The 27105-nt window shown below is 34.3% G+C and overlaps 2 protein-coding genes across 2 annotated transcripts in view; both read right to left on the bottom strand.

The window, feature by feature from the left end:
- Positions 1-27105, bottom strand: part of LOC143544258 (ubiquitin-ribosomal protein eS31 fusion protein) — a 97145-nt gene that overhangs the window by 14905 nt on the left and 55135 nt on the right. The gene's annotated exons all lie outside the window — the stretch shown is intronic.
- Positions 249-19747, bottom strand: LOC143544256 (homeobox protein knotted-1-like 6). The gene is made up of 5 exons (XM_077036396.1): positions 19367-19747; positions 18875-18997; positions 18357-18468; positions 1298-1512; positions 249-413 (listed from the first exon to the last, which is right to left on the bottom strand). Exons 1-5 carry the CDS (start codon positions 19745-19747, stop codon positions 249-251), a joined length of 996 nt encoding a protein of 331 aa, XP_076892511.1.

Raw genomic sequence — 27105 nt, 5'->3', positions numbered from 1 at the left:
TGATTATCCACATTAACAATTTTACACAATTCGAAAATGAGTTCATCAGACTTTTAACAAGATAACAAGTCACTCTAACACAGTTAAGTAAGTATAGGTTGAAGGCAGTAGTTCGGCATATAATTATTAAGTTATTGTAGTTTATGAATATAAGTTGTTTAGTTGAGAATATACATGCATGCATGAATGCATGTAATGTATATATGTGTATATATGTATATATATATAGGTATACATATATATGTTGTTTAATCATCATAAATATACTGGTGAGGAACAGGAAGACCACCCAACATGGCTAACTGCAAGCTTTCTGATGGTTTCCAGTGCCGCTTCCGTTGATTTATAAACCAGTTGTTGATTTGCTTCGGATCTAATCCAGTTATTTCCGCTAACGATATCTTATCACCTTCCTGCATATTCATTTATCAATTATTTCATCATAGTCAATATAATGCGATTATGCTGGTTAGATTTAAGCTAGAAGTCAATGGGACGGGAATTGGTAATTCTCGCCCGATTGCAAAACAGTGTCCATACCATTCGAGTGATTGCATGTCAGGTATGTGTATGCCCGTTAGTTTGTTAAAAGTTAACCATTGAAATTCTAAATATATACGTACTTGTCTTTGTGACTTGCCATTCTAAAAAAAAGCATAATTCTATTATATAAGAAAACCAGAAATATAAAAATTAAAAATTAGCGAACTAGTGATATTCCATTACCAAAAGACAAATAAAGTCGGAAAAAGTACATAGATCGTTCATGTAAACGGAGATGTATGTTTCTAGTAATCAGGCCAAATATCACTTAATATCTATCATACACGTGAGATTCAGGTTTGTTAGTTAGGTTCAGGGCCAAGTTCAGGTTAGCTTGTAATCCCTATCATTTCAATTATTATAACCTAAGATGTGTCAATTGAACAAGCCTATTTCAGTTTGAGCTACTAATTAACTTTTTGTTTTGCTAATTAAATGTATCTTAACTTCATAAGTAGTGTTTAACAAGTAACAGGTAATTAGTTAGTGGGATTATGGGGGGAAAAGCATCATTAATAAATAATAAAGATTAAAACTATAAAATAAAAAGTAGGGTAACAAATTACTAATGTTATTAAATTTATATAAAATATTTAATAAATGGTTATAAATTTTGCAAATTGCTGAAAGTTTCGGTCTATTCAATTTATTGAAATAGGAAGAATCTATATAGTGACAAATGTATATTGTCATATAAGACCATCCAAAGAGACGATGCGATAAACACAAATAGAGACTGTATGTAAATACTTACAGTAGGATAAGGCCATTTATAATGTGAAGTCCACCAATCAAGTAACGTTTGCCTTGCCTCCTTTGGGAGCTTTCCTTTCTTCTTCTTCTTAGTAAATTCGTTCTTTAGGGAGCTTATACGGCCTCCAAATTTACGCAACAACGTATCCTTTAGTTCCTGGTTCATATCAGTCTCGCCTCTACTAACTTCTTCATCTGATGATATGCCATCTTCATCTGAACAAAGATGTCAATTTAATATCACATCAAATACTTAGTTCGATATTTTTTACAATACTGACAAATGAGTAATTCAACGAAACTGACACAAATATATATTTATAAATCTATGTGACGTGGGTCTGTGACTCATTTTCAGTCGCAAATGACCATTTACACCTAATTTTCGACAACAAACGACAGTCGCAATAATCTGTATTGTAATAGTATAGATAACACCCTAACGTATTATGTTACTTTTATTGTACACTTCTATCTCACTCTCACTTGCTAAAGCCATGTATCTTTGATCTAGATAAATACGTAAATAAACCGATATAACATATAAGTGACACATGCATGTTTACTAACCACGAATATGAGTTTCAGAAACAAAATATATGATGTGAGTTAAAAAGGTGAGGTAAATGGTTACATAACCATATGATGTATTACAGTGAAAAAAAATGATACAAGTGTTTATACGATTAAGATAGCATCTGCATATCACTGTAATACATCATATGGTTATGTAACCATATGATTAACTTTGTATATATATGCAAGTTTGTACTCAGATAACATCTCAACAAAGATATTTTGTTTAGTATATTTGCTAAAAGTAACCACCTAAATTGAAATGTTTTTAGGATTGTGATGGTGAATGGTGGGAAATTAAGACGATGATAATGTTTGTGTTGGGGTAAGGACAAGTCCTGGTTTGGTCGTTTCAATGTCAGCATGTACGAAAGGCTAAAGTGATGGTGATAGATACATAGATACCCCACCAATATATCAACAGATGATCAAAGTGTCAGTCACCACCAATATATAACATTCATGAACCATTTCTTTATTCTAACGTTGACACACGAACAACACTAATTTCACCTTTCTCCTAAAGTACAAACTATTAAATCCATCCATCCATCACTTTCTACAAGTTACTTTTCTACATATATTAAGAGTATCATAATCATAAAGTAACAGCTCGTATTTTACTATTCAATTCCCTATATACGTTGATTTGATATATTTAACGACTTAACGAGCACATGGGAAAGTGAATGTACAATGGTATATGCTCATATACACAGTGGCGTAGCTAAAAACTTTTTCCTATAAGTTCGGAAAATTTCAAGGGACTGATGACCGATTGTTTATCACTTAAATTTGGATTTCTACGGATTCGATGTTGAAATTTCTATACGCTGTCAAAACACACAACTATATAACACTAAAACGAAAACTTGTATTGGTTCAGTCGTTCTCCTAAAGCTGCCTACGCCTCTTGCATATACATATAGCATTAAATGTGATGGCATACATTTTAACAAGGCAAAGAATGTTATCGTATATGTTAATTTGTTTGATAGAGTGATGTGATCGGAGGGAAGGGGGGTGCATTGAATAATACCCATAAAAGAGAGAATACCCGTGATAGAGATACTAGACCATTATCTTTTAACTTACCTATAATGATGGTTAGCAATTAACTTCAAAAGCCTTAACATGGGATAATCAAATAATTACTTTTATACCTAAAGAACATATCACCTCGCTACAATAAAAATGTTATTTTGTGAGACACCGACACCTCATAAGATATAAAAGTGGCTATTAGCTAGTAGTGTAAGTGTTTCTTTAATTCTTTGTATTCATGTTCCGAGATTTATGTCTAAAACTCGACAATGGCTTGCAATATTTTTCAAGCTTGATCTTGTTTCAAACCCATCTAGTTTATCATTTATTAGTATAACTACATTTTATATATATACACAAATAATTACTTATATACACACACACACATATATATGGGAAAGTTACCGTAAAAATTAAATTAGCATGCTAATTATAAGAATGAAGTGCTGCAATTATATATATAGCACAGTGTAATTATAGTGTAGTGTAATTAAAATTACATTACGATGTAATTAAATAGTTACACTTAGTGTATATATAATTCCACTATTTGATTCTCACAATTAGCACGTTAATATAATTTTTATTTGATCCAAACTCTATATATATATATATATTACACTTTGAACTTCATATTATAGAACATAAATTATTATATTAATACAAATTAGACTTGAGAAACTAGTCAAACTCAGTATATTAAACTTGGCCCGATTTCATCTACACCATTACTAAACATAAAATGTGTATAAATTCAATATGCTCCATAGTAAAGGAAAAATGTTTGGGAAATAACTTTATTTTAGTTTTGTAAAACGTTCTTTACAAAAAAAAATAACAAGAATAATAAAAATCACTGTAACATCCCGAAATTTCAAGATAATATTAATTATATTACTTAATAATAGAGGGAAAGTTTACTCGGGTTATCAGGAAATAAATAAAAGAATAGGAGTTGGTATGGGTCGGGCTAGTGTCGGGTAATGGACGTTGGTTATGGATTTGGATTAATAGAGATGGGTTAAATAAGAATGGGCCTTAGGTCCATGGGATTTCAGGGATATAAATATCCCATAAACCCCAAAATATCTTTCATATTTCACCAAACTCCCTAACACACACATACCCACTAACTTCGCCGGAACCGGCTGAGCCAAGGGAAGAATCGGGCAGGTCCGAGAGAGAGCGATTAGTTGTGTTAACAAGTTAAACGACATCCAAACAAGCTCAAAAAGGTATGATTCTTGATCTTTAAGGTTTAAAGATCCAAGCTTTTTAGTGTATAAGCGACCAAAAATGGTCGGGAAGCGTAGTGGGTGATATTGAACCATAGCAAGGGTGTTAAAATTGCTCAAAATGCTGAAAGAAACCGAACAGCGGCCGTCTGGGCAACTTCGCCTTCATCTGGGCAACTTCGCCTTCAACGCGATGAACTTCGCCTGCAATCTAAGTTCGCCTGATGAACTTCGCCTGCAAGCTAAGTTCGCCTGATGGCAACTTCGCTGTAAAGTTAAGTTCGCCTAAGGTTCAACTTCGCCTGAAGCCAAGTTCGCCTGATGACAACTTCGCCTGAAGCCAAGTTCGCCTGATGGCAACTTCGCTGTAAAGTTAAGTTCGCCTAAGGTTAACTTCGCCTAGAGCTAAGTTCGTCCGAGGGTTAACTTCGCCTAAAGCCAAGTTTGATTAGAAAATAAATTATAAAGCGATAAGTTAAAGTAAGCTAATACTAGGCCACCAGATTAGATCAGACGAGTATTGATACGTGTAACTTGTACAGTCAGCCGAGCTCAGTTAGAGAAGGGATTTACAGCTATCAGAAAAAGAAGCAGAATTCAGGTGAGTTTCTAGCCCCATTTATGTGTTACGTTTTCGGGGCTGTGTGCATACTCAATATGTTTGTTAATACACTTATCCTAAGAGATAAGTGTATGCCTTATATGGATAATGTGAAATATATGAATGATTGCTTGACGGTACGTGAACGATCTTCGGATATTGCACGTATCGTCAAGGGAAGTGACTAGCTCCTTACATGGATATTAAATAATAAAGTATAGTGTTCCTTTTATGGAAGGTATAGTGTTCCTTTTATGGATAGTATAGTGTTCCTCCTATGGAAATTATATATGGTAGGGTAATGGTAATGGTTCTTTTAATAAATATTACGTGACGATCCTCCTATGGATATTTATACAAGGTTAAGGTAGTAATATGTGTCTTCGGATACGGGAAGTAATATATGGGAATAAATTGTATGATACCTGATTAACTAGAACTCACTCAGCGTAGCTGACTTTTAGTATGCACGCAGGTGAGCCGATTACAGAGCTAGCAAGAGGATGACGCATGGCATGGATTGAACGGCTGGCATCTGAAGAAAGAAGTAAAGATGTTTTGAATATAAAGTTTTGTGTTATGGTATCAAAGAAAAGATTTAATGTTTTGTAACAAATGATTGATGTTTTATATTCCGCGAAAAGTTTTAATAAACTCTGATTTGAAGGACTGTGTTTATGAGTAAATCCGACGCTAAAGTAGGGCTACCGGGTTCGGGGCCTTACAAGTTGGTATCAGAGCATAAGTTCGAGAGATTTAAGCATCCTACATGCTTAGACTCGAACAGAGAATGGGATTTAAGTAAGAAAAGAAAGAAGATGCCAGTTCAAGAATGCCATGTGTCGCTCAAGCAAAAATCAGTAAAGGTAAGGTGTATGATTAAATGATATATGTTAATGAGAAAGAAAAGATACGTGAACGATAAGGATAGAAGTAATTGATTGTTTGATTTGACTAACTGCTTAAGTAGAACCAGCACAAATAGACTCATAAAGGAAAGCGAATAGGACACGGAAAGCAACGTGATCAGCTAGTCACAGCTGGCCACTGTTATTACCTGTTAGCCTTGCTATCCTTGTACTAATAGTTCCTTGAGTGATGATGTTTGTGTTGTCCCTTTAAGAATACTGATGGCTGGAGCTGGAGAAGTTGTGGGAACTGGGGGTCGCACTGGACGTCGTAGCAGGCCTCGTCTTGTCCGGCAACCCTCGGTAGAAGAAACTTCCCACACCGAAGATGAAGGGAGCGCCGCTGGAGGAGACCAGAACAACAACGAAGAAGTTCAACTTAGCCCTGCAGTTCAAGCAGCCATTGTTCAAGCTGTAGTTGCTGCTGTGAAGAACCTGAATCCCGAAGGATCTGCTGGAAGCCGTGAACGAACCGTTGAAGGGGCAGGTGGTAATAATAGAAAGGATGTAACATCCCGAAATTTCAAGGTAATATTAATTATATTACTTAATAATAGAGGGAAAGTTTACTCGGGTTATCAGGAAATAAATAAAAGAATAGGAGTTGGTATGGGTCGGGCTAGTGTTGGGTAATGGATGTGGGTTGTGGACTTGGATTAATTAGGATGGGTTAAATGAGAATGGGCCTTAGGTCCATGGGATCTCAGGGATATAAATACCCTAACACCCCAAAAATATCTTCATTTACATCTATTTCTTCACACACTCAAAACACACATTCTAACCGATCAAGATTCGAAGTCGAGACCCGAGATTTTGTTGATAGATCTGAGTTGGTAAGGTAAGAACAAATCCAACAAAGCTAATATTACTGAAAATGGTTAGGATTGGATGGGTTAACCGGACCCGAAACCCAAACTGCCCAAATCGGACCCCTAAAACGTCGATTTTAGGCCGATTTGATGGTTGGGATTTGTAGGCGCCGATCATACGATGCCGTGGGTACCAAAATCGAGTTATTTGGCTAAGAAACGAAGGACTTATGGGCAAACAGATCTGCAGCGCGATAACTTCGCCTGCAAGATTAAGTTCGCCTGATGAACTTCGCCTTCAAGCGTAACTTCGCCTTCAAGCGTAACTTCGCCTAAGGATAACTTCGCCTACGGCCAAGTTCGCCTAAGGATAACTTCGCCTACTGCCAAGTTCGCCTAAGGATAACTTCGCCTGAAGCCAAGTTCGCCTAAGGTTTAACTTCGCCTGAAGCCAAGTTCGCCTAAGGATAACTTCGCCTGAAGCCAAGTTCGCCTAAGGTTTAACTTCGCCTGAAGTGAAGTTCGTTTAGAAAATAAATTAAAAGCGATAAGTTAAAGTAAGCTAATACTAGGCCACCAGATTAGGTCAGGCGAGTATTGATACGTGTAACTTGTACAGTTAGCCGAGCTCAGTTAAAGAAGGGATTTACAGCTACCAGAGGAAGAAGCAGAGTCCAGGTGAGTTTCTAGCCCCATTTATGTGTTACGTTTTCGGGGCTGTGTGCATACTCAATATGTTTGTCAATACACTTATCCTAAGAGATAAGTGTATGCCTTATATGGATAATGTGAAATATATGAATGATTGCTTGATGGTACGTGAACGATCTTCGGATATTGCACGTACTGTTAGGTTGCAGCGCTAAGAATAAGGTAAGTATGCTATGTATGTTTATGTGTATGAACATGATAGAGATAATAGAAGAAAGAAATGATAACGTATGGTTGTATGGTTACGAAGAGGGTACCGAGCCCTAGTAATACTCGAGGAACGTAGGGCGTAATGCTCTTTATAACGTAAGATATGAAAGTAAGATAATACTAAAGAAAGTAAGAAAGTATGAACGAAAGGATATAATTTTATGTGTATGCCTTATATGGATAATGTGAAATATATGAATGATTGCTTTATGGTACGTGAACGATCTTCGGATATTGCACGTATCGTCAAGGGAAGTGACTAGCTCCTTACATGGATATTAAATAATAAAGTATAGTGTTCCTTTTATGGAAGGTATAGTGTTCCTTTTATGGATAGTATAGTGTTCCTTTTATGGAAGGTATAGTGTTCCTTTTATGGATAGTAGAGTGCTCCTTCTATGGATAGTATAGTGTTCCTCCTATGGAAAGTATATATATGGTAGGGTAATGGTAATGGTTCTTTTAATAGATATTACGTGACGATCCTCCTATGGATATTTATACAAGGTTAAGGTAGTAATATGTGTCTTCGGATACGGGAAGTAATATATGAGAATAGATTGTATGTTGCCTGATTAACTAGAACTCACTCAGCGTAGCTGACTTTTAGTATGCACGCAGGTGAGTCCATTACAGAGCTAGCAAGAGGATGATGCATGGCATGGATTGAACGGCTGGCATCTGAAGAAAGAAGTAAAGATGTTTTGAATATAAGTTTTGTGTTATGGTATCAAAGAAAGGATTTAATGTTTTGTAACAAATGATTGATGTTTTATATTCCGCGAAAAGTTTTAATAAACTCTGATTTTGAAGGACTGTGTTTATGAGTAAATCCGACGCTAAAGTAGGGCTACCGGGTTCGGGGCCTTACAAAGGATGACGAGAGGGAAAGGGGTGACTCGAGTGAGGTAAAGTATGTGAAAGATGATGATAGGAAGAGGGGCCGAGGCGGTTGCAACTATAAGTCCTTCAAAGGTTGTGACCCGCCTAAGCTGACTGGTTTAGCAGACGCAATCGCTACTCTTCAGTGGATAACCGCCATGGATAAGGTTATCCGCATTAGCGAGTGCCGTCCTGACCAAGCTGTCGGTTATGCCACTCAATCTTTTGAAGATGAGGCTATGTATTGGTGGGAGAGTGTGGAGCAGAGGAAGACCCGTGAAGAGATCAAGGCGATGAGTTGGAATGACCTAAAGGACATGGTGATGAAGAGGTTCTGCGCTGATACAGAAGTTGAAAGAGTGGAGATGAAGTTTCTGAATTTGAAGGCGGGAGGGATGACACAACGGGAGTATACTACTGAATTCAACCGCATGTGTAGGTTGGTACCTGACATGGTGAACACCGAAGCTAAAAGGATCAAGTGTTACGTAAGGGGACTTCCACGGAATGTTCGCACTTTGGTTAAGTCTAGTAAGCCCGCAACATTTGACTCGGCCGTGGAATTGGCCGAGATGATTTATGAGGACCTTGCCAACTGTGAAGGGGAGAAGATGGAACCGAAGAAAAAGAACCTAACCCCAGAACCAGGGGAAGCCAATGAGGTGGATCCACGCAAAAAGAAGGCAAGGCAAGAGGGGTTCACTGCTTGTGAAAAATGTGGGAAGAGACACCCCGGAGAGTGCAGAAAGGGATTAGGTGTTTGCTACAGGTGTGGAAGAGTAGGACATTCCTCTTGGGAATGTAATGATTACCATAGGTGTCACAACTGTGGAGGACGTGGGCACCTAGCAAGGGATTGCAAGAAGCCAAAGGGAGGACATGAAAGAGAGAAGAGTGCTTGAGGTTTAACAGATTCCTCCGTATGCTTAGAGAAGCCATACAAGAAGGCTAGATGCTAGCCATAAGTATTAAATCTATGTGTAACTTATTGATGACTCGATGCGTGTTGTTTTATGTTGAAATTTAGACTGGTGTTTATTAATTATGGTACGAATTGTCTGAATGCATGTTAGTCATGATAAATTGACGTGTTGTGATAGAGTGTCGACTTAGGCTTTAGCATTAATATGATATAAGACAAAGCCTCTTAAAGATCGAAACGAGACTTGGTACATTGAGGGCCTCATGGACAAGCTACCTTAAATAGCTAATACACGTGACCACCATTCGATAACTGCAAAGTCGGAAGTAAGAAGGGTAACTCAGAAAACGAAAGCGATTCAATAAAGCGTGTAAATATAAGAAGTTTTCCTTTTATAGGGAATAAGTTAGGTTTCGGGGACGAAACCTCTTTAAGGAGGGAAGACTTGTAACATCCCGAAATTTCAAGATAATATTAATTATATTACTTAATAATAGAGGGAAAATTTACTCGGGTTATCAGGAAATAAATAAAAGAATAGGAGTTGGTATGGGTCGGGCTAGTGTCAGGTAATGGACGTTGGTTATGGATTTGGATTAATAGAGATGGGTTAAATAAGAATGGGCCTTAGGTCCATGGGATTTCAGGGATATAAATATCCCATAAACCCCAAAATATCTTTCATATTTCACCAAACTCCCTAACACACACATACCCACTAACTTCGCCGGAACCGGCTGAGCCAAGGGAAGAATCGGGCAGGTCCGAGAGAGAGCGATTAGTTGTGTTAACAAGTTAAACGACATCCAAACAAGCTCAAAAAGGTATGATTCTTGATCTTTGAGGTTTAAAGATCCAAGCTTTTTAGTGTATAAGCGACCAAAAATGGTCGGGAAGCGTAGTGGGTGATATTGAACCATAGCAAGGGTGTTAAAATCGCTCAAAATGCTGAAAGAAACCGAACAGCGGCCGTCTGGGCAACTTCGCCTTCATCTGGGCAACTTCGCCTTCAACGCGATGAACTTCGCCTGCAAGCTAAGTTCGCCTGATGAACTTCGCCTGCAAGCTAAGTTCGCCTGATGGCAACTTCGCTGTAAAGTTAAGTTCGCCTAAGGTTCAACTTCGCCTGAAGCCAAGTTCGCCTGATGACAACTTCGCCTGATGCCAAGTTCGCCTGATGGCAACTTCGCTGTAAAGTTAAGTTCGCCGAAGGTTAACTTCGCCTAGAGCTAAGTTCGCCCGAGGGTTAACTTCGCCTAAAGCCAAGTTTGATTAGAAAATAAATTATAAAGCGATAAGTTAAAGTAAGCTAATACTAGGCCACCAGATTAGATCAGACGAGTATTGATACGTGTAACTTGTACAGTCAGCCGAGCTCAGTTAGAGAAGGGATTTACAGCTATCAGAAAAAGAAGCAGAATTCAGGTGAGTTTCTAGCCCCATTTATGTGTTACGTTTTCGGGGCTGTGTGCATACTCAATATGTTTGTTAATACACTTATCCTAAGAGATAAGTGTATGCCTTATATGGATAATGTGAAATATATGAATGATTGCTTGACGGTACGTGAACGATCTTCGGATATTGCACGTATCGTCAAGGGAAGTGACTAGCTCCTTACATGGATATTAAATAATAAAGTATAGTGTTCCTTTTATGGAAGGTATAGTGTTCCTTTTATGGATAGTATAGTGTTCCTCCTATGGAAATTATATATGGTAGGGTAATGGTAATGGTTCTTTTAATAAATATTACGTGACGATCCTCCTATGGATATTTATACAAGGTTAAGGTAGTAATATGTGTCTTCGGATACGGGAAGTAATATATGGGAATAAATTGTATGATACCTGATTAACTAGAACTCACTCAGCGTAGCTGACTTTTAGTATGCACGCAGGTGAGCCGATTACAGAGCTAGCAAGAGGATGACGCATGGCATGGATTGAACGGCTGGCATCTGAAGAAAGAAGTAAAGATGTTTTGAATATAAAGTTTTGTGTTATGGTATCAAAGAAAAGATTTAATGTTTTGTAACAAATGATTGATGTTTTATATTCCGCGAAAAGTTTTAATAAACTCTTATTTGAAGGACTGTGTTTATGAGTAAATCCGACGCTAAAGTAGGGCTACCGGGTTCGGGGCCTTACAATCACTAATTAAAACCTAGTCTACTATCTATAAATAAAATTTCATACTGGTTACTGTAGTACCCTCTTCAAAAGTTCACTAAAAACCCTGTCACAATACAATTCTCACTCTTGTAGTGCATTTTGCAAAAGCTTAATGGAAGTGGAAATTGAAAAGTTGAATGCAATGCCAACCGCTTGTCCTAACATTAAATTTTGCATGTTCTATGTAAAGTTATCGTGAAGGGTCCTAGTCTCATGTATGTTCTAGTAAACTAATTAAACCAGTAGAATAACATCAAAACAGTGCACCTGACCAGACCTGTCCTATTCAATTCTAAGTCTCCCACCACAACTATAAAATCCAAAATACTGAACAATAAAAACGTGTAGCCCATAAGAGTAGTCGTGTAACGACGAGTTTTTGATATGTGGCTCGGGAAAGTGTGAACACAATGGTTGTGGTGCCAGTAGACATTTAGATGTGAGACCGAACTTAGAAGGTCTTGCTGCCGGAAAACGTCGCTATAGATGTGTATATATAAAAATTTAGGAAAGGAAAAAGGGATATCAAGTCTTTTTTTTTTTATCTCTTATAAGTTATAAGATGAATGTACGTCAGTATAAATAGAAATAAGAACCACTCCCTAATACAAAGTAACACTAGCGGGACTAAACCCTAAGACCACTCGCATCGCAGCCTTCATATCCTTACACCCTCTGTCGTGAGGTGGCATGCGCATGTGGGATATGCTGCATTGAGGCATCAACAATTTGTGGGTGCCGCCATTGGCTAGGTGCAGGCTAAGTGCAGCTCCAACTATTTTATTTCCTATTACACAAATAATATTTAATAGATATAAAGTAAGTAGCATTTGAGAAAGATGTGTACGTACAGTAGCGTTAGGGTGAAAAGGTATTTAAGTGAAAAGCTGATTTGACATATTAACTAATAAGTCTACATGTGAGAAGAATGGATCAGTCTAACAGACCTAACATAAATTAATACCAGTAATGAGACCGCTGCCATACCAAAAAATAACGAAACCGAAACGAGTGGAAGTATAATCCAAAAATTGTACAGATTGTGTCGGTTTGGTACCAGCTGATAACAAAATAAGTGAAAATATCTAAACTAAAAGCCTAAAAGGTATTAAAACGGGAAACATGAAAAACGAATATAAGTGCCATTGGTGTTCAGTTGATATCAGTTTGATATGGTATCTATACTCGACAAAAAGTGCACACCCTAATTTGTAGTATATGCGAGTGGGGGAGTTCACAGTTCGGATTGGTTTTATACGGTTTGAAAACTTTGAAACCATTCGTTAGTAGTTAGTACAAAAACAATTCGTTAGGGTGTTCGAAATTTTTAAAACCAACCAGCTGACCGAAGTTAGTACAAAAATCGACCAAAAACCATGACCAATTTAACGGTTTTAAACCAAACCATGAATGTGCGAGTGGGGGGAGTACGTGTGACAGGAGGGGGTGGTGGTTGGGGTGCATTGATTGATTGCTCAACTCACAAAAAGCAAACAAAAGAAAAAATAGCATGCAGCGGAAACCACGGAAGACCATGTGAGAAAGTTATTTTAAACCACCCGTTGTATCCGGGGACTGCTTCACCCATATATTATCTTCTAGAACTATGTTAGTCAAGGTTCACTCCAACTAAATTATTATGATGTGACCACCAAACACTGTATATATAAAAGTTGATGCATAATATAAGGCTATAAGCTATAATAAAAATGTGGGAAGGTATAAGAAAGATTTGTTTTTTAATGGTTGTAAACTGATGTAAGGATGGAATAGGTTAAGTGAAAAACTAATCTAGATAAGGGTATATGTGTAATGGGCAGAAGTCAACAGGGCCGAAGTTTAGTGAGTGCCCGGGCGCCTTGCTTTTTTGTGTAGTGGTGTAAATTTACATGTTTTCGTCAGAAAAATTTTATACATAGTGTAAATTTACCCGTTTTTTACTTAAAATTTGACCCCCCCGCGACGAACTTGTCCAAGCTTCACCCATACACCTCAGCCCATTTGGGCGTTAAACACCACCATGAATCTTATAGGGCGTGCTGGACGCATGGATGGGGCAAACGAGCATGGGCGGTTGGTGATGGTGTTTGCGTATTTGGTTAATTGCATTGACCAATCATAATAAAATAAATTCTACCTGTGTGGTATCATCGCATCAACATGATGTTACTTTTACACGTTTTTAATAAAGCCGTATATGTCTGACATGAAAGAAGTTAGTAAAAGATGGAGTCGTTAGACGTACCAAACACATCACTCGCAGCCACATCTACAATTACTTTGAATATTAATAATAATATATCCTTAAGAACAAGAGTTCTTCTAACACACGTAAAAGATAAATCACTAATTAAGTAGACGTGTCCCAATTTGCAAACGTTAAATAAGGTTTAGACTAGTTTATATCGCCCACAAGCAAACGGGCTAGCTAGTGATGTATACTTTCATAGGTTATGTAGGTGAGCCCTACATCATAAATAATTGAGAATCTAGTCGTATCTATTATCTCAGACCAGTCCACTTGCCACCCTCTCTTCCCAATCCCTATCCATACATTCTCTTTCCAGTCCCCGTACTTCAATTATTATTCATGTCATTTATTTTTCTAAATGTTTGGCACCTTAAGTTCAAACAGTCAAAGCTTGTTTTTTTCCACTATCATAAATACAACTATACCCGATGGAATCTCATCTTTAACAAAGTTATTCACAGGGTATGAAAAATGTAGAATGTAGACAAATCACATCTATATTAGAGAATAAAGAGACTGCTCCCATACGACTCTCATAAATATATCAAGTAAAATATGTCCAAAAATGTTAGGCTAGCTTTAACAAAATTATAAGTTGAAAAAATTGGATAATTGCATTAACGAGTAGTTTTCGAAGCCACAGATGAGATGATAGACTTGGAAAAGAGAGGAGATGTTTGACGAGCTGAGAGGGTGGGTCTATAAGAGATATACTTAAGGCAAGTGACATTGTGACAACACATTCAATGGCTATCTATGTTACTACTATCATTACCCTTGACTTATTGAAAACCAAAAATCAAGTGTTTCCTATTGTAGCATATAAAATGAAGAATATGTTTGATAAACTTAGTTGTGAAATACCTTTAATGGTTATCGATCATTTCACGTTATATGAAAAATGTATAATATTAGGCTATCTGATGTGGACGTCGTGAAAGGGCAAGCTACAACAATAATGTCACGGGTGGGCACTAGAGGGGGCGGTGTGAAGGGACTCGTGAGTGTGAGGACGGGTATGACTTATCTTTTTACTTTTCTACTATTAAATAATATATTACTTCATAATTTACCTTCACTTTAACCCAACATCATATTTCGCGTATCACCCATCACAACAAATGACATTACAAGCACCTACAGATTTTAAACGATAAACAATTAATTTTGGGCATAAAAGTGATTCTATCACTTAAAACTTCATGTTATTTGAAAACTAATTCAATACACACGCATACATATTATTAGATTTTGTGGTTTGGAACAACATAGATCAATATTTATTCTTATGTCTCTTTGATCCTAGGTAAATCGAGTTACCTAAATGACTTTTCATGACAATAAATTACAAACAAATTTTCTAAAGTTTAAAGCTTTATTTTCAAGGAATTTATTAGAAAAAAAAATAAAATACAACTCTCAAAAGGCTACTAGAAATGTGTAGCATACCTAATTAAATATAGCACTATGTCTAATTAGAACGTATAAAAATCAACTTAATAAGAAGATTCAAACACAAAAAATAAAATATCTAACTCATGTGTCAAACATCGCATATATTAGACATATGGATAAACATATATACCATTACCTTTTTAACAACATGGCTACATGATCAAAAACAATCTACTCATATGATTATATTCCTTAATTGCACAAAACAAATGAAATAAAAGAATCTTAAAAAGTGAACGAATGTTAGCTTCTGCAAATTGTAAGGCACAAGTTAACATGTACTTGCAAACATATATATAATTATAGTTCCCAAGCAACCATAAAAAAATCTTTCATTTATTTCATTTATTATCTACTAAAAAAGCATTATTGAACGTAAATCTGAAATATATTTTCAAAATAGAGATGCTATATTCGGACACCAACATTTTCTAGACATCAATCTTTCAGGGCCTATACGAGGCGTATATATACAAAGATGTCAGACCTACTCTATACCTTACGCTTATATGAAGTATATAGGCCTATATGAATTGTATAGACGCATATAGATACAAAGACGTTATGCCTACTCTATATGTGTTGTTTGAGATTCTTGCCTTGTTATACTCCGGAGGACGTAACCCGGTTGGTTATCGTATAAAAATTACAAAAATTAGGGTATGCTTTTTTAGAATTTATTATGAAATCCTATTAGAAGTTATAATTTTTTTTCAACTATAAAACATAAAAATAATAAATATACGACGCGTATAGAACTATATGACTCGTATATGTGCCTATATGACATGTATAACTCTATACGATTCGTATATTCTACATGTTAACGTCTCCTGATACACTTGTCATTTATACGAACCGTCTAAATCTATTAAAATCATAAAAATTAGCACGTGTCCTATAAAAGTCTGGTGTCTGTAATAACGCATGCTTTAAAATATTTTGTAAGAGCATCAAAAGCTGCCAAATTAGCTTGTTGACGAACACCAGAATTCTTTCTGACCAAGATGCTTACTAAATCAGTTTTCTACTATTACATTTTGATACAGTAATTAAAAAATATATTTAAAGTTGTCTACTATGAACAACTTATTAATAGTTTAATAATTAATAACCGATCGAGAAGTTTAAAGAAACAAACTGAAAGCTGATAGAATTCAAAGCAAATTGTACTTTGTTCAATTAAGTAATAAATACGGATCAGATCAATCAATCAATCATACCCAGTAAAATCTCACCGACAGCAAAGCTATAGGTAGGGTTTGGGGAGGGTGGGATGTAGGCACACCGTATCTCTATCCAAAGGAATAAAGAGGTGGCTTCCAGAGAGACCCTCGGCTCTAAGTACATGTGTATGAAGCAAAATAAAGGAAATCAAAGTTTAACAGTTATATAAAAACTACTACTAATTATAATAATATTAATAATAAGGTCACAGTTTAACAGCTATATAAAAGCTAATAATAATAATAATAATAATAATAATAATAATATATGTAAGGGAAATACCATTATGGTATGTGACCTAAATAAGTCAAGTCTAAGCCCTAAGATATTCAATTCTCTCTAAAAAACCTTAACTTTAATTCTACTTCTCCACGAATTCATATCCTCAACCATGTCCTCGGAGAGGTTTAGGTCTATCAAATCATGTCTAATCCTCTCATCCCAAGTCAATTTCGGTCGTCCTCTACCCCTCCTCCCCTCTATAGTAATGTTTTCTACGGATCTAACAGGATTCGTCGTCTGTTTTCTCTTTACATGTCCAAACCATCTCAATCTCCACTCTCTTATCTTGTCTGCTATGTTCGCCACCCCTAATCTCTCGCGAAACACAACGTTTCTTATTCGATCTAGCCTTGTGTGCCCACACATCCAACGTAGCATTCTCATTTCTGCTACCTCCATCTTCCGCACTTGTGCCTTCTTGATGGCCCAACAATCTGTTTCATATAGCATTGCAGGTCTAACTGCCACTCTATAGAATTTTCCCTTTAGTTTAGCAGGTCTAACTGCCACTCTATACATATAGCATTGCAGGTCTAATATACGGATCAGATCTACTAAGAAAAAGAATAGAGGCCAAAAACCTGAAACAACAAGTACAGCATATTAAACCTTTAAGATTCTTTAGGAAAGTTGATTCCTGTACTTCTAGGATTTGGTTAAGATAAATGAACTTCTATTAAATAAGCATTCTTTTACTAAAGCTTTCCATTAGTTTTCCGTTAACAAGTTTTCATGGTTATAACATGTAACAAAACTTATATATTACCCATTCCTTCAAAAAATTAAACAACATCTAGCATCAAGAATACTTTGTTACTGCTAACTACTAAGTTCTTGTACTTAAAAGACACAAGCCACTTAAATATGACTTAACAACCTAAAATGATAATGTGAAAATGTTTCACTACTGTTCAATGGTCCGTAATTCCAACACAGTGTGCTATATTTCTTGTAATGATGTGATGGTAAAGGCAGATATCAATAACCTACCAAACACAAACAATTATATAACACTTGTTCAACACTGCTAACATTATTTATAATCACAAAGTTAGGCATGCAGAAACATGGGTGAAAATTTGTCTAGATGTACCTTGAGCAACTCGTGATTGGCTCGTGAAAAGCTTGAATCCAGCTAAATTTTAAAGGAGATGTTATATTTAAAAAACAAGCTCGAGCCTAGCTTCATACACCAACTTTTAATTAGGCTCACAAACGTACTAGTTATACAATAATACTAATTAATTATTATTATTATCAAATTACATAGTAAATATTACTAATATAAATATACAATATTATCTATATAACTGTAAATATGTATAACCATGCAAAGATTTTAAACAATAAGTTGACGATACATGAGTTCGAGTTCATAAATTATTTACAAGTAGCTTTAGATACATAATCCAAAACTAGTCAAGCACAAAACTCTTTCAACTTAAACCCTAATTAGCGCATATATATATATATATATATATATATATATATATATATATTCAGGATCAAATACAAATCATTTTTAACATGAAAATATAGCAATATATCTAAGAAATATTAATATTTGAGTGATAATATTATTGAACTACTACAAACTAGCCTTTAAATTTCATTTGATATTATTATCTACTGTGCTAGATAACACTATATACGTAGTCACATAAAGTTATCTGGCTTCTGCGTACGAGTCAAACTCATGAGCAAAAAGTGTAGGTGCTTATGCTATCGTGCGCTAAGCTAGCAAGTAAAAAGAGATGTTATCATACGCACCTATGCTGAGATTACGGAGTTGCGATTCGATGTTGCCGAGGAACGTTGCAGCTTCATCAAAAGGCCTTGAGAGATCAGATTTGTACTTGGATAATAATAAGCAGAAGGTTTCCTACATGAAAATCAATCAAATATTAAAGCAACCGGTTCAAATAATTTATTTCACGTAAGAACTTTATCTAGGTTCGAATCCTACTGAGATGTCCACTAGAGATCAGAAATTGTTGAAGAAACAACAAGATACTTTCTTTTCTCAGACGATCGGAAAATAAAGAAATGGTTAATCTATTCAAAGATAATTACGTATTTACAAAATAATTCATCCTATTTCATTAGATTCAAGATGTGATATGATTCCAAAGGATGAACCGGGTATGGACAGTTCCAACAAGATTTCATTTTAAGTGTTAAAAGAGATCAATTGGCGCAAATACAGATACAAATTCAAATAATTTACAATATGTAGTTAAGTAACAACGCTTTTTCGGTAAACAAATAATCAATCGATCGAAACGAACCATGAACTCGTCAAGCTCAGGATCCAGCCCTAAGCAAGTAGAGGCAGTTGCGTCTCGTTTACGAACGTTGTTTTCCTGACGGATATCGTCTAGCAAACACGCGATCTCCAGTGGAGCACCTACCTGTATAAATGTTATTCACTTATTCATCAACACAACAAATTATGCAGCGGAAATTTAATTAAGACTTATTATAACATTAAACGACATTACGATTACTAAACCGAAATATATATATAATTAGAAGTATAACATATAGTATATTGATCTAAAACCATCTAGGTCAAAGTCGACTTGAGATTAGACAAAAACACAAAAAAATTAACTGATTTGAGTGCGTACAAAATCGACTTCGAAATAACTAGTTTGTAATTCATAGACGATTACAACCGTTGGAAATTTTGGACAATAAATAATATTTATTAGTATTTGTTACTAATAAATAAATTATTAACGTGTCCAAAGAGTAAAAGTGCTAGCGTTGTAGAAAACCTTCTGACAATCGATGTAAGCGTCGATCAGCTTCGAAAACGAAGGATGAGACGCGATCTTCTCCTTGATCGTATCATCATCATCATCATCGTCATTAGCTTTATCATCACGTTGTCGATTGAACCGACTTTTAGGAAGAATATAATTAATTATCTGTTTATGAGCTAGTTGGTCAGTCGTAACTGAATCAGTTACGACTGACGCAGCGACTGATAACAACTCATCCGATCCGCAGACCGGCCAGTAGTCGATATGATCGACGGATGAGTTGAAGCCGAGATTATTATTATTATTCTCTGGCGGTGGAATTAGATTGTAAGTTTCTTCAGGTGGAATATTCGTGTAACCGGATGTCGAATGGAAGCCGTACATTTCTTCCATAATAACCGATCGATGTCACGCAACGATAGAGGAGGAGTTTGAAACAAGGGGTGACAGGTTAGTGCGGGTGTGTATTTATGTATGTGTGTATGTGAGTGGAGATGATAATTTTAGGTTATTTTTTGCTTTAGCTTACTTTAGTTTAAGTGTTGCACTGTTATGGATGGTTAATTATTGGAGGATGCTTTTGGATTTGGTAGGGATTCAAGTTTCAACATAGAGAAAGAGAGAGAAACGGTTTCATAGAATTTAAAGACCGATGATGGACCAAAAAATACTAAATACTATCAAAAATATTATCAACGAATAAAACCCGACTATTCGTAGTATTTCAATGGCAAAACGCGGCCTCATTCCACGATCGTAGACCAAGTCCACCATCTCCTGTTTTAGAAAACCCGCCACCAGGCCGTCTCCGAGGATTTAAAATCCTCAGCCGAGCCGAAATAAAAAGGCCCGTAGGCCTTAAAAGATAACGAAATACATAAGCTAATTTTTATAAATGACGATTAATGTTATAACAATAAATATAACAAAAATATAATATGAATATAATACCCAAATTTTACTAAAACTTAATGTTTATATGAGTTATTAATACAAAGTTTATTAAAATTAATATAGTTATCTTAATATATACTTAATTTTTTAAAACTGTTTAAAGGATTTAAATGTTATGTTAAAATAAAAGTTAAGGATGTAATATAACTAAAACAAAACTAAAAGGGATGAGTATGTAAACAATATCTTTAATTATGAAATAAAGAGCGGGGGGGCTATTTTTGCTCATACTTGAAACTTGATTTTGTTGTTATCTTCTCCACCGAGACTTTCTGCAGGGTTATCCGGTGAACCTAATTTTCCGGTTGCTTTTAAACACCAAAATTAACTACCAATTCAACCAATTGACAATGTCGTGTGATACAAGATCTTTTATATATATATATATATATATATATATATGTGTGTGTGTGGGGGGGGGGGATGAATATAGGGCTGTTAGGCATCTAAGCTTAGATGGGAAACTAACCAAAATTACGTCGTTTTGATAAAAATATACCTAAAATTAATTGTATTCTTTTTATTTTTTATTCTCTCTCCATTTGTTTTGACTATTTATTCATTTTTCTTAAATATCTCCCATTTATTTTAAGGAGTATCTAAACACAGATCAATTGTCTCATGTAATTCTTCTTCAGCTCAAATTGAATAATTGATAAGAAGATTTCCTTAGTCCCAAAGGGATGTTTAATTTCGACAATTGAGACTAACAAACAGTATATCTAATATTCTGAAACTAGCATTTTACTAACCAAAAGTTTGATTTTTTAAAGAATATTTCTCAAGTGGTGGTTATCGTACAATAGATAACCGTAATGTGAAATTGATACATCGTTTGGAAATTAAATAAAAATTTTAGTTTATTTTTATGCTTGCTGGATCCCTCGAAGTTAGTAATCAAAATTTTCAATATGAAGAATGTCGCTTTGAGTTTTTATTCGTATTAAACGTAAAATAGAAGAATATGGACAATGGTTCAAATGGGTTTTGTCGATACATCAAAAGGTTCTTATCGAGACCTCAAAAGATTGTCTTTAGTGAATCAATCAATCAATCAATCATACCCAGTAAAATCCCACCAATAGCAGAGCTATAGGTAGGGTCTGGGGAGGGTGGGATGTAGGCACACCGTACCTCTATCCAAAGGAATAAAGAGGTGGCTTCCAGAGAGACCCTCGGCTCTAAGAACATGTGTATGAAGCAAAAAAAGAAAATCAAAATTTAACAGTTATATAAAAAACTACTACTAATTATAATAATATTAATAATAAGGTCACAGTTTAACCGCAATATAAAAGCTAATAATAATAATAATAATAATAAAATATGTAAGGGAAATACCATTATGGTATGTGACCTAAATAAGTTAAGTCTAAGCCCTAAGGTATTCAATTCTCTCTAAAAATCCTTAACTTTAATTCTACTTCTCCACGAATTCCTATCCTCAACCATGTCCTCGGAGAGGTTTAGGTCTATCAAATCATGCCTAATCCTCTCATCCCAAGTCAATTTCGGTCGTCCTCTACCCCTCCTCCCCTCTATAGTAATGTTTTCTACGGATCTAACAGGAAAGAAAATTAATTTAATGGAGTGTGGCTCTGGAAAAGATTGTTTTTAGTGTGAAATTGATACATCATTTGGAAATAAAATAAATTTTTAGTTTGTTCTCATTACTTTCATTTATTTCGTTTGTAGATTTTTTTCATAATGAGATTGAAGATAGTTTGGAGCTGGAAAAAGATAAACAAATTCACGTTAGGCAAATTGGAAATAAAAAGAATATAATTAATTTTAGGTCTATTTTTATCAAAACAACGTAGTTTTGATTGGTTTCGTATCTAAGCTTAGATGCCTAGCAGCCCCATATTCATTTTTTCCTAGGGTAAGGTTAAAATGAAAACCCATTTGAGTTGTGAAAACCCGCAAAAACCCTATGTAACATCGTTTTTTTTTTTTTTGTTACATGTAATATATGTTGTAACATTTAATACAAAACATCGAAACATAAAAAAAATGTTTTGCTATTTTTTAACATTTTTTTACTAAATTTTATATATGTTTTCAGGAGAGAGAAAAAGTTATATTTATATTTACATTTTTTATTCACTTTAATTGTAGACCACAAGATTTAAACATTAATTAAAAACATGTGGTTGAGAATGAGTTTCTAGAGTTTTCACAACTCAAGTGGGTTTTCATTTATACTTAGCCATTTTCCCTATATATATATATATAGGAAAAAGTTAACATACAAATGAAATTAACGTGTTAAACATGAGAATCAAGTAGAGTAATTATATATATAAGTATAGTAATTATATATATAATTATATTATAGAGTAATTACGTAATTATTTCATGATGTAATTACATAATTACTCTACTTGTATATGTATATAATTACTGTAACGTCCGAATTTTAAGAATAATAGATAAAGAAATATTTAAACAAAGTTTGTTATTTAATCGTCGTATAATAATAAATAATAAATTAAAATGAGAGATGGTAGGCTTAATGGATATGGACTTAACAATAATAAAATATGGACTTAGTGGATTAATGGGCCTAAGGTCCATGAGGTAAGGGTATAAATACCCCTTAAATTTTTCCTAAAACCCTAGATCTCATAATTCCTTACCTTTCCATTTTTACCAACACACTCTAAAACATACACACAAATACTCTCTTCATTTCGGATCCCAATCCGAGGAAGAACCAAAGTTGTGGTGTTCGAGCATCGTATCAAGCAAGAAACATACCAAGATCCGACCGTGTTCGAGAAACCGATTCAAACCGGTTCGTTTAAGGTACGTTTCATAACGAAAAGCTTGTTCATTTAGGTTCGGTTTGTATAAGGGAATCAAGATCTAGCTAAACCGAGCATTAAAAATCAATAAAGGTTCGAGCTTTATCCAAAACGAGCTAGATCTTGATTGGGAATAATAATAGAAACAACAATAATAATCTATTAATAATAATAATAATCCATAGGAGTTGTAGCGAAGCGAACTGAGTTCATGCGAAGCGAACCGGGTTCATGCGAAGCGAACCAAGGCCAAGCGAAGCAAATTGGAAATAAAAAGAATATAATTAATTTTAGGTCTATTTTTATCAAAACAACGTAGTTTTGATTGGTTTCGTATCTAAGCTTAGATGCCTAGCAGCCCCATATTCATTTTTTCCTAGGGTAAGGTTAAAATGAAAACCCATTTGAGTTGTGAAAACCCGCAAAAACCCTATGTAACATCGTTTTTTTTTTTTTTTTGTTACATGTAATATATGTTGTAACATTTAATACAAAACATCGAAACATAAAAAAAATGTTTTGCTATTTTTTAACATTTTTTTACTAAATTTTATATATGTTTTCAGGAGAGAGAAAAAGTTATATTTATATTTACATTTTTTATTCACTTTAATTGTAGACCACAAGATTTAAACATTAATTAAAAACATGTGGTTGAGAATGAGTTTCTAGAGTTTTCACAACTCAAGTGGGTTTTCATTTATACTTAGCCATTTTCCCTATATATATATATATAGGAAAAAGTTAACATACAAATGAAATTAACGTGTTAAACATGAGAATCAAGTAGAGTAATTATATATATAAGTATAGTAATTATATATATAATTATATTATAGAGTAATTACGTAATTATTTCATGATGTAATTACATAATTACTCTACTTGTATATGTATATAATTACTGTAACGTCCGAATTTTAAGAATAATAGATAAAGAAATATTTAAACAAAGTTTGTTATTTAATCGTCGTATAATAATAAATAATAAATTAAAATGAGAGATGGTAGGCTTAATGGATATGGACTTAACAATAATAAAATATGGACTTAGTGGATTAATGGGCCTAAGGTCCATGAGGTAAGGGTATAAATACCCCTTAAATTTTTCCTAAAACCCTAGATCTCATAATTCCTTACCTTTCCATTTTTACCAACACACTCTAAAACATACACACAAATACTCTCTTCATTTCGGATCCCAATCCGAGGAAGAACCAAAGTTGTGGTGTTCGAGCATCGTATCAAGCAAGAAACATACCAAGATCCGACCGTGTTCGAGAAACCGATTCAAACCGGTTCGTTTAAGGTACGTTTCATAACGAAAAGCTTGTTCATTTAGGTTCGGTTTGTATAAGGGAATCAAGATCTAGCTAAACCGAGCATTAAAAATCAATAAAGGTTCGAGCTTTATCCAAAACGAGCTAGATCTTGATTGGGAATAATAATAGAAACAACAATAATAATCTATTAATAATAATAATAATCCATAGGAGTTGTAGCGAAGCGAACTGAGTTCATGCGAAGCGAACCGGGTTCATGCGAAGCGAACCAAGGCCAAGCGAAGCAAATTGGAAATAAAAAGAATATAATTAATTTTAGGTCTATTTTTATCAAAACAACGTAGTTTTGATTGGTTTCGTATCTAAGCTTAGATGCCTAGCAGCCCCATATTCATTTTTTCCTAGGGTAAGGTTAAAATGAAAACCCATTTGAGTTGTGAAAACCCGCAAAAACCCTATGTAACATCGTTTTTTTTTTTTTTTGTTACATGTAATATATGTTGTAACATTTAATACAAAACATCGAAACATAAAAAAAATGTTTTGCTATTTTTTAACATTTTTTTACTAAATTTTATATATGTTTTCAGGAGAGAGAAAAAGTTATATTTATATTTACATTTTTTATTCACTTTAATTGTAGACCACAAGATTTAAACATTAATTAAAAACATGTGGTTGAGAATGAGTTTCTAGAGTTTTCACAACTCAAGTGGGTTTTCATTTATACTTAGCCATTTTCCCTATATATATATATATAGGAAAAAGTTAACATACAAATGAAATTAACGTGTTAAACATGAGAATCAAGTAGAGTAATTATATATATAAGTATAGTAATTATATATATAATTATATTATAGAGTAATTACGTAATTATTTCATGATGTAATTACATAATTACTCTACTTGTATATGTATATAATTACTGTAACGTCCGAATTTTAAGAATAATAGATAAAGAAATATTTAAACAAAGTTTGTTATTTAATCGTCGTATAATAATAAATAATAAATTAAAATGAGAGATGGTAGGCTTAATGGATATGGACTTAACAATAATAAAATATGGACTTAGTGGATTAATGGGCCTAAGGTCCATGAGGTAAGGGTATAAATACCCCTTAAATTTTTCCTAAAACCCTAGATCTCATAATTCCTTACCTTTCCATTTTTACCAACACACTCTAAAACATACACACAAATACTCTCTTCATTTCGGATCCCAATCCGAGGAAGAACCAAAGTTGTGGTGTTCGAGCATCGTATCAAGCAAGAAACATACCAAGATCCGACCGTGTTCGAGAAACCGATTCAAACCGGTTCGTTTAAGGTACGTTTCATAACGAAAAGCTTGTTCATTTAGGTTCGGTTTGTATAAGGGAATCAAGATCTAGCTAAACCGAGCATTAAAAATCAATAAAGGTTCGAGCTTTATCCAAAACGAGCTAGATCTTGATTGGGAATAATAATAGAAACAACAATAATAATCTATTAATAATAATAATAATCCATAGGAGTTGTAGCGAAGCGAACTGAGTTCATGCGAAGCGAACCGGGTTCATGCGAAGCGAACCAAGGCCAAGCGAAGCAAATTGGAAATAAAAAGAATATAATTAATTTTAGGTCTATTTTTATCAAAACAACGTAGTTTTGATTGGTTTCGTATCTAAGCTTAGATGCCTAGCAGCCCCATATTCATTTTTTCCTAGGGTAAGGTTAAAATGAAAACCCATTTGAGTTGTGAAAACCCGCAAAAACCCTATGTAACATCGTTTTTTTTTTTTTTTTGTTACATGTAATATATGTTGTAACATTTAATACAAAACATCGAAACATAAAAAAAATGTTTTGCTATTTTTTAACATTTTTTTACTAAATTTTATATATGTTTTCAGGAGAGAGAAAAAGTTATATTTATATTTACATTTTTTATTCACTTTAATTGTAGACCACAAGATTTAAACATTAATTAAAAACATGTGGTTGAGAATGAGTTTCTAGAGTTTTCACAACTCAAGTGGGTTTTCATTTATACTTAGCCATTTTCCCTATATATATATATATAGGAAAAAGTTAACATACAAATGAAATTAACGTGTTAAACATGAGAATCAAGTAGAGTAATTATATATATAAGTATAGTAATTATATATATAATTATATTATAGAGTAATTACGTAATTATTTCATGATGTAATTACATAATTACTCTACTTGTATATGTATATAATTACTGTAACGTCCGAATTTTAAGAATAATAGATAAAGAAATATTTAAACAAAGTTTGTTATTTAATCGTCGTATAATAATAAATAATAAATTAAAATGAGAGATGGTAGGCTTAATGGATATGGACTTAACAATAATAAAATATGGACTTAGTGGATTAATGGGCCTAAGGTCCATGAGGTAAGGGTATAAATACCCCTTAAATTTTTCCTAAAACCCTAGATCTCATAATTCCTTACCTTTCCATTTTTACCAACACACTCTAAAACATACACACAAATACTCTCTTCATTTCGGATCCCAATCCGAGGAAGAACCAAAGTTGTGGTGTTCGAGCATCGTATCAAGCAAGAAACATACCAAGATCCGACCGTGTTCGAGAAACCAATTCAAACCGGTTCGTTTAAGGTACGTTTCATAACGAAAAGCTTGTTCATTTAGGTTCGGTTTGTATAAGGGAATCAAGATCTAGCT

Source organism: Bidens hawaiensis, unplaced genomic scaffold, assembly GCF_021521415.1.
Source record: "Bidens hawaiensis isolate Kalapana, Puna unplaced genomic scaffold, B.hawaiensis_p1.1 tig00013505_1, whole genome shotgun sequence".
NCBI lineage: Eukaryota > Viridiplantae > Streptophyta > Magnoliopsida > Asterales > Asteraceae > Bidens > Bidens hawaiensis.
The sequence above is the reverse complement of the archived record's forward strand: the minus strand, read 5'-3'. Positions and strand labels throughout refer to the sequence as shown.